Source organism: Colius striatus, chromosome 8 (genome assembly GCF_028858725.1).
Source record: "Colius striatus isolate bColStr4 chromosome 8, bColStr4.1.hap1, whole genome shotgun sequence".
Classification (NCBI taxonomy): Eukaryota; Metazoa; Chordata; class Aves; order Coliiformes; family Coliidae; genus Colius; species Colius striatus.
The window spans coordinates 37,827,501-37,840,000 of record NC_084766.1 but is presented as its reverse complement, the minus strand read 5'-3'; the positions used below and the strand labels follow the sequence as shown (position 1 = coordinate 37,840,000).

The following is a 12,500-nucleotide window of genomic DNA, read 5'->3' as shown; positions in this document are numbered from 1 at the left end:
TGCTCCCGGACGGTTCGTCTACACTGGTGAGTGTGCGGTGCCCTCGCTCCTTTCTGGGTGGCAGCTCCTGTCTCTTAGTGATGCACAGGCGTGGGCAGCATGGTGCTGGGGAAAACGAGATGTCGTGCAGGAGGTGTAAGTGGCGGTAGCTGCGCCTCAACATACCTGTTTGTGTGGGCACCCGGATGCTCTGGTGCCCATCCAAGGCTTTTGGGTCTTAAAAATGTCTCGATGTCTGACGGGATCCAACTCTCCCACAAGACGCCTGTTACTTCCCGTTTTCACTCGGGCCAGAAATAGATTGACAGTGGCGTTTCCGACTCTGCTCCAGACAGAAAAGGGAGTTCGGAGGTACTCAGCGATGAGAAACGTTTTTCAGACTATCTATCCAAACTTCTTGAACTTCTCTAAAGGTTCAGTTGAAGTTTCAGGCACCGGTTCAAGTGGCTGTTGTTGGATCCGTGTGACTCGATCCAACCTTATTCACAATCTGGCTCTAAAAATTCTTTCAGACCTGAAACTTGGGATAGAAACTCACGAGCCTGGGAATGATGCATCTGTGCCAATTCCTTTAAGTACATTTGATTTTAATTTACAAGAGCACAAGAAAAAGTCGGAACTCTGTGGTTTACAGTGGTTTTAATACGAAATCTCTTACTTTGGGATGAAGTATTGCTGGCTTTTTATCTAAAACATGTATTACAGCTTTTCTGGCATTTAACAGTGAATTTAGCTGAGGTGCTGGGAAGGAGAAGGGAGGAATGGCAGTTTAATTTACCCTGCTTTTGGACGAGGATTCTAGGTAATAAATTTGATCTGATGAATCAATCTCTCTTTTGAAAACAAAGAGCCTTTAACTGTTTACTCGACAGACTGCAGGGATTCGGGGAGAGTTCTTGCTGCTTATTGGGTAGATAATGCAGATTGCAGATGATGTGCAGATGATGTGCATTTTGATGAATATTTTCCCACTAGACTGCAAGTGTTTCTATCTATTAATTTAGATCTAATGGGAAAAGTGTGTTCCTGGGTAGTTTTAAGATGGGACTTTTTAAACAGTTAACGCGTCGTGGGTACGTTTCTTATGTCTGCCTGAGATCTGTTGCTGAAACGAACTTTTCGAAGGTGGCATCTGAGATCCCTGTCTTCCATCTGTCCCCAAAGAAACCACAACCTCTGCAAAACCAGTGCTGGCATTTGCAGCTGGGTGCCTCGCTTCTGGCTGACCAAGGAGAGAATATCTACGTTTTCTTGATCTTCCTGATTGGGAGTTTGCCAGAGTGCTCAAGTAGGATGGTAGCAACCATAGTGTGTTTGGTGCTAAAAATGTGTCTGAAAAGCCAACGTTGCTCTGTAGCCTGCTGCAAAGATGGTGACCACAGGTGGGGCTGCATCCCGCCGTGGTCAGAGGCTTAAAAATGCGGTCCATGCAAGGCTTCAGCAGAGTGTCGGGCCATGTAAGACTATTTCGTTCGCTGAAATAAAAAATGAGTTAATTAGAAGCCTTAGACTTAAGTTCCAGATATTTTAGCTGTTGCAAGCTGGTGCAGTTCCATTGCACACAGGGAAGCGCTACAGATTCGAACCAGATGACGGTCTGGCTCTCGGAGCAGAGGCCTGGAGTTCTGAATTGCTTTATAGTCCATGTCTTCAGTGCGTTTCTTAGGTGCGAGTTTCGCTAGTTTTGCTCACGTTGCCGTTTTGAACTTGTTTCTGACGTGTAAACGCAAGTGTATGTGGAGCTGTAAGGGAAAGCCGTTGGTTTCTTCTTTCCTGGGGTCGCCTTTTGTCTTTATCGCTAAGTAAAGATGTTCCAAAGAACCGTGAGAACGTCAGGAGCTTCTCCCGCGGGAGTGAAATTGTAATAAAGTTACATTACTAACAACACTTTAATGGGAGTGTATATTTAAAATGCCTTTGGAGGGAAACAAAAGCCTACATCCCAGCAATAAGAAAATAAAAAGATAAAGCCAGCGTCTGCCTGGCCAAGAAACTTCTGCCTGCTCTGCGTTATCCTGAAGTGATAGGGTGTCTGAGATAGTCTTTGGAAATTACAGCTGCCATTGAGAGCGAATCCAAGCCTCACTGTATTTCAGAAAATGAAAATGATGTAGCCCTGGAGGAGGGAGGGGCCGAATCCCCAGGGCATCTGTTTCCCATCAGTGTCCCACCATGCTTGCAGTCTGGCTTGGCACTCTAACATTTAACCTTCCCAGCGTGAGGTAGACCATAGGGCAACAAGGCTGCAGAATAATGAAACAAGAGTGTAGTGTGGTGTACAAAGCCTTTGTACAAAGCGGAGAAGTTGAGACATTAAACGATCAGGGTAGAGAGATATGAAAGTTCCAGATTTTTCTGAAAAGCCCCCATTAGTCTCAGGCAGAAGCCGGAGCGCACCGGCTCTCAGCAGGCGGAGGCAGGGCCTTTCCCCATCTATCCATGCCTCTTTGCCCGCTGCTTTCAACTATTATAAAGATACAATTACCTTGGGAGATTGTGGCAGTTCAGTTGATTAGCATGGTGAATTAAAAGAATGAGTCACAAATGACATGTCCAGCTCTTCTCTACTAGTCCTTTGTATTCCCAGTGTACCTCACCCCTGTTGTAAGAAGGTCAAAAATTAGAGAGAGATAACAATTTTCAAGCAGCTAGCACTTAGGAGCAGAATTAACAATCATTCTGTATGTAATTGCCAGTTAATAGTAAATTGCCTTCTAGACTGTAAAATGCAATATAAACTGGTGGGCACCTAAAATTAAATTAATGAGGTATTTGCTGCATTTAAAAGTGAATAGTGCAAATTAATAACTGGGTACAATACTTGTTTTAATCCATATTGAACAGTGCATCCTTTGCTTGTTTAATAACGGTCTTAAAAGCGCAACCTGAAAAATCCTCCGTCTGCCCGGGCAGAGGGAGTGGTTTGTGCAGGTTGTAGCTGTGGTTTTTGCTGGTAAAGTCCTTCCAGGTTTCTAAATTAAATATCAGAGATTATTTTTTAATTAGAATATAAGCGCTGCGGTGTTATTTGATTACAGCAAATTGTGATTTGTGTGCTTCCAAATGAAATTATGTTACAGATAAAATTGCAGCTTTATACACATATTTTAAGCTCCGTGGATTCTGTTGGTTTACTTTAAGATGAGCGGCGGCGCTGTGTTTACAATGTGTTTGTGCCCCCGCGTTGCTGTTGTCTCCAAGTCTGTATTTTGCATACTGATTTCCCAGCAAAGAAGGGAAGCGCGGTCCGGCCCAGCGCCTACTGAGTAAACACTTCCAAAGAATGCTGTTTGGCACTTGGGACTCCTCGCGCTGGCTGCTCTCACCCTCAGTGTTCCTGTCGCACAGCCGTATTTCGATAACTTCCTTGGCTCAGTTGAAGAAGTGCCCCAAATTGTCAGGAGACAGCGGGTCGTTTGCAGTGGGCTGTGCCCGGCTGCTGTTGGAGGTATTGGCATTCGATCGCAAACATGTCCAAAGCAGACGTGGAGAAAGCGTGAATGTTGAATACATGGAACCATTCCCAGGTCTGCAATGCATTTGCTGGATGTGGACATAAAAATGATTATTTTGCACAAAGACTCGCATTCAATGTTAAGCTTACGAAACCATTACTCAGCCAGTAATCGCTCGCAGTTTGCGCTGCTCCTGATGGAGTATTTGTGTTGCGGAAGGGCGGCCGGGCGCTGCGGCTGGCACAGCACCAAGGGGGGAAAGCCCTCTCCACTCACTACATTGTCCAGATCTGTGGCCTTGGCTGGCTTTCGCCTCGGTACAGAGACCTCTGCTTTGGCTGGGTTCCCTCCCTTCGCCCCCACTCCACTTCCCCCCTCGGAAAGATCTCGTGTTCCTCAAGTATTTTCGAGATCTTTTGTGTGCATTCAAATGTGATTCTGTCAATGGCGCTGTTACACTGTTTAGAGTCAATAGCTCCCTTCCATCACAGCCAACACAAACTAGCTGTCTCATAGGTCAGTGCTCTTTAAACAAATTACTTGTATCTACAGAGCAAATGATTGTTAATTGCCTCCCACAAATCATACTATTTTTACTATGCTAAACTCCATGCGAACGCCTCAGTTAAATGTAAATCACCTGGGTTGGTTTTTTTTCCTGGTACGTATTCAATTATTGTTCCAAAGTACGAAACCTGGTGGCTAAAAATACATAGAGTGGGAACAGGGCTTTATTGGAAAGCCTTAAAAAAAAAAAAAGAAGAGCACAGTTGCATTCCTTTTAATGAAATCCTCAGCATTTCTAATTCGTAGATATTGCCTTTATTTATTTATTTATTTTTAAAGAGCTGTTGTCCTGAAGCAACTTACAGTGGCTGTTATTACAGTATTGGTTATTTATTGATCAGACCTTGTGTCGGTATCAGTTGTTAGCAAGCTGGAAAAAAAAATCAAGGTGTAACAAATATTCTTGACCTTCCTTCAAGATGGGTCTTTCTGACTCGGTCAAAGTTAGCGTTAGAGACTCAAAACCAGAAAGTATCTCTGCTGGTGTGTTGATCTGCTTTGTTGTGGTAGTGTTTTTCCTAAAACAACAGTGTCAAAGGGAAAGAGGTTCCCCCTTAACTGTCTTTTCTTATGAAGAAGGTTTTCCAGGTTGGCACACATTCTTAATTAATAGGGCAGTGCTAAACATACAGGGATGATTTAGTAGCATCAAGTCAGTAGCGTGTTGGATAATGTATATTATATAATAGCTCTTTTTTAAACAGTAGCAATTCCAGGTTTATCAGGGTCATTGTTGTCCCCTTTCCTTTCCGTCTCAAAGGAGGCCAGAAGAATGAGACATACCATTTGTGCTATTGCACAAGTAGACTATTTGTCCTAATCAGTGACACCCATTTACTAGAATTGCTTAAAATGAACTATACCTCATACAGAAATCGCACATTTAGAGTGTTCCATTCATCATCTGAAAATTGAGGGCCAGTAAACTTTTCTGTTCCTCCAGCGGGATCATAGACATGCATCAAAATGTTAAAAAATGATTGGTGAGAGAGAACTGTCACCCATTTATCAAGGAAAAGGAACATTATTTGCTAATTTCCCAACCAAGGCAGTGACAGGGTGCTTCGTCTTTAGACCCATGGTGACCAACATGGCCTTTTTGTTATTAGTACAAGTCAAGTGCTTTTTGGCTGTTGCTAACAAGACACATTTGTCTATCATCAGAGCGCGCTTTATTTTTTCCCAAGTAGCTGTGACCAAAGTCTGCTCCCTGTGCCATGAGTGGCTGCACCTCGCCAGGTCGTGGTAGCACTGAGTCACGGCAGAACTGATAAATCACAAAGTTTCCGTGTCAAGGTGAAGGTATTGACTCTGCTGTACCCAAACTGACAAAATGTAGCGCTGAAGCGATGGCAATTCATCTTAAAAAGAGGACAAAAGGGTCATCTTGGCTTCATGTAATAATCAGGGAAATTTGAGTGCTGAACAAGACCTTTACCTGGTTTTCTCTGAGAAGGGGGAGGAAAAAAAAATGCTTTTCTCCTTTTTTTTGTGTGTGTATGTGTGTGTGTGTTTTCCTGCGTGTTGGATGCAGCCTAAAGTTACACAGTAAAATCAGCTTCCTGGATATTAAACTGTCTCATTCTATCCCTATTTCTATCAATTTAGGCTTATTGCTATTTTTTATTACTGTAGCCTGATTGTAACACTCGGGCTAAAATAACTTCCCTAAGTTTCAAGTCAAAGAGAAAAGGTGGAAGGAGGGGAAATAAGATAATTGCTCTGAAAATGTGCATCTTGTTCACTTGTTATGAAAGCAAGATAGCAAACAGAGAAATCTGGGTTGCATTGGAAGATATCCAGCCAAATGTCTGGTTTTGTCTAGTTACTGCTATACATGATACATGCCCACACCAGTATCCCCATTAAATTAATTTGTACCCTCATCAAAGTGCTATTGAGCTGAGAAGAAGCATGTCTTCTGACTTCATGGCCTTGGCATTGGGGCTCACGTAACATGGAAATAAGGAAAACAAGCCAGAAGCTCAGGGTTAATCAGAATAATGACTTCACTGTGTTTTGTAACTTCTCACAGCGCCCTGTGTTGCAGTGCTACCGCTGTAATCAAAAAGCTTGGTAGTGTTTTCATGTCAAACCTTGGTTGCTGGGAAGTCTGCATCTGATGGACACTTCCTTTTTATTCTTTGGCCGAGCGCTTGTCTTGAAAGTTGGTTTAAAGACACAGGGAGGAGCCTGAAGCCTCAACCTGCGATGTAAAACAAATACTCCATTGATTATCACAGCTGTAGGGAATGAATTTGCTGAAGAAAATAGGTCAACAAATGTTTAAAAGCGTTGAGTGTCCACTGTAATTTATGTTCAAGGATAATTTGAAAGCCATTGTCCATTATGCAGATTCTTAACAAAACCTGGTGTTTCTAGAAGTTATTTGGAACCCATTTTGTAAGCACATGGAATACAGATCTTTCCCTGAGAGTTGTTAGGCAGGGTAGCTCTTACTCACAGGCTGAATATAAATTACTGGAGATGACTATTGATTTCTAAATGCACAAACTTTCACTGAAACCATGCAAAGTTGCATGGGGAGAAAAGCTCCGTGGTGGGTCTGGGGCTCCTCAGCTGGTCCTTGCTGGAAGTCGGCTGATGCTGACCCCTGCGTGGGCGTTGTTGCTTTGGGATGGTAGGTGCTGCTTCTCCTGGGTGTGCACGTGGAGCGAGCTGCTGGTGGGCTGCAGATCCCTGTGTAGCAATCCAGGGCTCCTCATGCACTGTTTTTTCTATCCTAGTCCTTTTAAAGATCGAGACTTGCAGCTGAGACTGAGTAGTTTTCTATTTTTAATTACACATTTTCAACATACACAAATATTAAGTGGAGGAAAAAAGGAATTCTCGTGGACACAACCTTGAGAACTTCTCCTCAACTATGGATGTGCAACGTGGCTCCTCAGAAACCTTTCTATTTTTTGTTTCAGTCTTCTTAGATTCCCCAGTAAAGAAGAAAATAAGTCAGCATTTTCATTTCCCTCTAAGCTAAAGAATTTTAGTGTGCAAATGGATCTTATTTAGTTTTTTGTCACTGAAAGCAAAACTAACAGTTTCACACAATTCTGAATTAAAACTCCAATAACTTCTTGTCCTGTTTTCAAAGTTGAGTCATCTGCTGTGCTGGAGCATTTAATATGGGTTTTAACAGGCTCATTGGATTTGGTTCATTATTTGAGGTACTTTTCTCCAGTATCCACAGGTAATAGAGAGATTCCACAACTTAGAGTAAGACGTGTTTTTGTTCGAAGTTATTGTGTGACAGAGCAATATGGTTGTAAAAGCTGTTAGACAGCATTAAGGATCTGATTATAAATCCTATTTGTCTAAATATTACATTAAAGTATTACAGCATTATATTCTTATGCTGGGTGATTGCTGCCAAATATAAAGGGAGAGGAGCTGTGCAGCATAGCAGCTCTTACAGATGTTTGCTGAAGCATCATAGATTTCATATGGTTCTGAGTCAGATAAATACCTTTGAAGAGCTAAGCCAGTGAAGGCAGGCAAATGATCAGATTTTCCATTTACTGTGATCAAGCATCATTTTCAGCAGAGTACCTGGAATTCTTGTGTTTCAGAAGAACTGTAGCACTTGGTTGTGCCCCCTCCTGCATAAGGAGCACAGAGAGCTCCTGGTTGTGGCCCCCTCCCCTGCATAACGAGCACAGAGAGCTCCTCCAGGTTTCTATGGCAGCTGATGCTCATCAGCTGCCACACCTATTTGGGAAGGGGATGGCTGCAGCACCTTATAATCCAGCCTGTGTGGCACAGGGCTGGTGCTTTCAGCCAGGAGTTTCTGTCCTCGCAGTCTCCAGCAGCAGAATTCCAGTACAATTCCCTCAGCTGTGTGTGTGGGAGCAAGAGGAAGGAGATGGATCCATACAGGCCCATCTGTAAGAAGAAGGTATTTATTCAGCTGTGAGGCCCTAGCAGAGGAATAAACTGTGTAATAATATCACAAATATGAAACCAGATGTAAGCCCAGTTTCCTTCAGTAAAATATATCTTAATTAGCAAAGTGCCTTGGAATATGAAATAGTCGAAATACAATGTTTTGCTGCTTTGGTGTAGTCCCACAGTAGGGAAACACCACCCAATCAGCAATATGCCTTATGTTTTGGAACAGAATACTGTGTCATGTTAGTCACATCGTGTTGTTTTCATAAAATACCATGTTTTGTTATACTTACATGTGTATCAGACTGTGGCACTTCCTTGGCATGACTGGAACAGTCACCATACAGTTTTCCTTTCACTCTTCACTGAAACACTGCCAAGTCCCTCCCTTGCAATGCTCCGTGCTGATGACTGATAAGGTTTGGCTTCTTACTGGTGGGATCCTTAATTTCTGATGATCTGCTCATCTTATGTGGCTAAATCACAGTAAATTTGCAGGTATTTTATCTGGCAGACTGTTGTCAGGTTGAAATGTGTGATGTGTCCTGGTGATCTGGTACACTGAGGATGCTGGGGATGGGATTGCTTTCAGTGTTTTCCATTCACTGCTTCACATTTTAAGTATTATTTCTCTAATCCAGTATCGCAGACTCTAAATATCTGCATGAGCAGCACAGTGATGTCTGACTGATACAGTAGGTTGGGTTGGTGTCTTAGGATGTCTGTGTCTCAGGTGAGGTTTGCTGCTCTCCAGAAATCCAGCCATGGTGTTGCTCTCCTGGGCCACACGCATGGTCCATCCAGACATGTAGCCATCTACTGGCCTTGGGGGGATGCTAGAGAAGAGCAGAGGGCATGTGAGGTCTTGTCCCCTGTGTACTGCCTGTGCTGCTGCATTCTTCACTCATTTCTGGTGACCTGAGGTGCACAGAGCTGGGGAGAGGACAAGTGACAAGCACGGGGCAGGTAGGGGCGAGGGTTGCAGGGCTTGTAGCAGAGCTGGGTGCTTCTCACACAGCTGTGCCAAACCTCATGTTAAAATTTGGGCACCTCTCAGGCAAGTTACTTGGTACTTAAGGGCCACTGAACCCAAAATGTGGCTCCTTCAAAGCTCAGCATCTCAGGATGTTGCTGTTCTGGTTCCTGCATCTGCCTGATGGAGAGTTCATTCATTCATTTAAAGTAAACCTGTAGCTATTATGATGTGAATGACTTTTTTGGGTGAATATAAGAGCTTGAAACACGAAATGCAGGTGGAAATGAAGAATACAGGGTCATGAAGATACTAGTGCTTTACTCCTGCCAGAGTGCCACCTACCAAAAGGTGTGCCAAAGAGCCAAAGTCCTGTGGTGGGACAGTTGGACAGGCCAGGGAGGTCCCTGAGTGTTGGCTGAGGGTGGTGAGTGGAAGGGCTTGGAGGGTCAGGGAGTGCCCATCAGGTGCTTCTGGGAGCCTCCTGCTCCCTCCTGCAGCGAGGGTGCAACAGCCCTCTGAGCCTCTGCACCCACAGGGTGTTGCAATTGGGTTCTTCAAGACTAGGGGACAGATTATGAGATTTGTAGTGTATCTAAACCTTAATTTACTACACATTTGTGGAAGACCCATGTTCTTTGTTTCTTTGATAATTATCTGGCCCTGCACTCTTGCTTTCCTTCCTTCCTTCCCTCCTTGCAGTGGCACCAGTTGCTTTGGTAGGTGACTGAAACTGGCCAGGAAGTGTTTTGCCTTATTTCTTCTCCCAGTCCACATTTTAGTACAAAATCTGTCCTGCAAGAGATGTTCTGACCTACTCCACAAAAGACTCTGGAAGGGACAAGCTGTTCTTGAACTGAGTAAATTGCCACTTGTCTTCCAAGATGCGAAAGGAGCGAGTGTCCCTGTTTCACTGGTGCCCGATGTGTTCTGTCCGTGTTTCTTTGCTGGATTCCATGGAATTCTGCACTCCTCACGGGACCTTTCCTTGTCCGGAGGCAGTGTCTCTCAGTCGAGGGCTGGATGCAGGGGCTCCAGTTTCATGTAAGAGCCAGAACCGAACGCATCCTTTGCCATATGCAAAGTGAAGTGTTTGGAGGTGTTCTGGTTGCTGTCCGCCAGAGGATCCTTCCATGAGGAGGTGACGGGGCTGTCCCCTTCCCTGCGGGCAGCGTTGTGTGCCGTTGCTGTCACTCCCTGCCGGGCTCTCGTGGCCGGGAGCACAGTCCCTCGGTGCAGCCCTGCAGACAGCATCGCAGGCCTTGGCCCCTGGGCCGGGCTCAGCTTTCCAAATGGGAAAGGAGTAAAGAGGCAGCTCTCCCAGTGTTCATGGGAGTGTTTGGAGGAAAATTCTTGCCCCGTTATCTGATTGAGTGTAATTATGAGCTGACCTGTGAATTTTAGGCCTGTAATTGAAACAAGTGAGTGCGTGCCATTGTTTCCCTTCCTGCTCTCTGAAGGAAAGCTGAGCGATTACGAGAAACCAGGGAGATAAAGACAAAGGTGTTGCGTTGGTTTTTTAATGAAAAATCCATCTTTAGTTTCTTTGTGGAATGAGGGCAACTTAAATGCCTTTTAATGTTTTATTTCTTATTTTTTTACAGTAAATAGGTTGTCCTTAGTAAGTCCAGGGATATTAGTCCTGCTTCAACAAGCAAGAGTGCCTCCTGATGAATGATGTGTTCAACCCCTCCATGCCTTTGTATTTCCTATGCATTCCACAATGCTTGGCTCACCCTGCCGAGTTCTGTGATTGAAATTCATTGCCAAATTTATTGAGAAATTAATGAGAAAAGCTGCAAAGTATTGACTTTGAGAGGAAAACACAACTCATCTTGAATGAGGAGGAAAATGCAGCAATAATTTAGCCACTATTGATTTTGCCCTGTCCATGTATTGATCTTCATTTTACAATATTAATTTGCACCTGCAATCGGCTGCAAAGGGAACCGATTTCATTTCTTTGCAGTGTTAATGTGCAGAGCATTAGGTGCTCTGAAGAAGTGCTGCTGCTACAAGTCACATCCGAAAGGCTGGGGGTGGGTTTTTTTTATTTGTGCTTGTTACCGAAATGGACTAAAAATGAATTTTTTTGTCTGACAAAATATTGCAGAGCAAACCCATCTGGAATGTATCCCTCCTCTCAGCCCCGTAGGCTGCTTTTCATCTGGGCGAGGAACAATCAGCAACCTGAAATTCCAACCACTTCTCATCATCATGCCCATATCAGTTCAAAGTTCATGAAATTTCTATGAGCATTGATCTTTACCCATTGATTTTTTTTTTTTTTTTTTTTTTGTGCAGCAGATCTTTGAAATTTTAATTTCCCGAGCATCTGAATTTCTCACAGATGAAATGCACTCGGTAGAGACAGTTGATGATAAAGTGGTGAACTTAGCATCATTTTAAAGCCCAAAAAAGGAGGAAAAAAACCCAGGCGTTGGCAGACTTTGTGTAACGTTTTGAGGTGAGATGATAAAGGTGCTCTGATAGGGGTGAAGTATTCAGCGGGGAGTTAAATATCAATTTTGTCTTCAGTGGCCACACATTTTTAATGCAACTTTTTATACAGTCATTTTTGAAAGAAAAGCTATCTGGAGAAACAGCAGGACTAAGAGACATTCTTCACTGCACAATCATTTGCTCACAGCAGTCTTTATCACCTGGTCAAGTTCACCTAGTTACTTATCAGTAGGACATTTAATAACCTCAAGGTGATATAATTGCTATTGGCATTTTTCCCCCTTGGATTCAGCTGGTTAATGTGTAAACTACTTGTCAGCAAATAGCACTTTGTCACTGAAATCACTAACACCCTCTAGAGGAATGTCTCTGTATTGAGCAATTTAATTTTACTTTATTTAATTTTTACACATTACAACCTGTGTTCATCCAGGCACGTTGGAGGCTCGCGCTCCGCTAAAGCAGGGTGCGGGTGTCCCTGTTAGTAAAATACACTAGATCTTATTTAACAATCCCCATGGCTTAATTGAAGCTCTCTCCTGTCCCTCAGAAAAGGAACTGCAGATGTTCTTATTATGTAGTTATGCTGCTAATGTGAAAAACTGCCTCATTACGAGGATCTGTTTGTAGCTAGAAAATTACTGCATTATGACAAATGCATGATTGGGAAGTTACAGGAAGATGATCATTATTGAAATGAAACTGGAACTCATTTAATAGCTGGAACCAGCAGCTGGAATGAAGCAAATGAATGTCTTCCTGTTTTTATTATTGCAGGCAGGTTTTTCAGTCAGAAGGAAAACTTGTGCCAAACCGGAGGGCCGTGGGCCCGTCTCCCCTGGCCACGAGCTCGCCCACCGCAGCGGCTGCCTACTGCTGGAAAAGCCCCCTGCGTGGTTGGAGCTGCTGCTGGTGGTGGCTTTCAGGGCAAGGCTGTGGGTCTGAGCACCACTGCTTTATGTGGGCCTCTGCCAGACTGTTGGACTGGCCTGTCCTCTCCCGTCCTCCCAGCTCCTGGCCACGACTGGCTGTTTGGGGCGCTTGTTGGACGGGGAGCTTGGAGGGCTGGACGAGGAGCGTGGTGACATGGAAAGGGGAGAGCTGGGGTTCTTCAGCCTGGGGAAGGGAAGGTTCCAGGG

The 12,500-nt window shown here is 44.0% G+C and overlaps 1 protein-coding gene across 10 annotated transcripts in view; it reads left to right on the top strand.

Annotated features, from left to right (window-relative positions):
- Positions 1-12,500, top strand: part of EBF3 (EBF transcription factor 3) — a 118,468-nt gene that overhangs the window by 86,597 nt on the left and 19,371 nt on the right. For all 10 annotated transcript variants that reach the window (XM_062000885.1, XM_062000887.1, XM_062000882.1 and 7 more), the window contains one exon: positions 1-26. This exon is cut by the window's left edge and continues 101 nt beyond it. In XM_062000885.1, coding sequence (XP_061856869.1) covers positions 1-26 — 26 coding nt within the window. The remainder of the gene's footprint in view (positions 27-12,500) is intronic.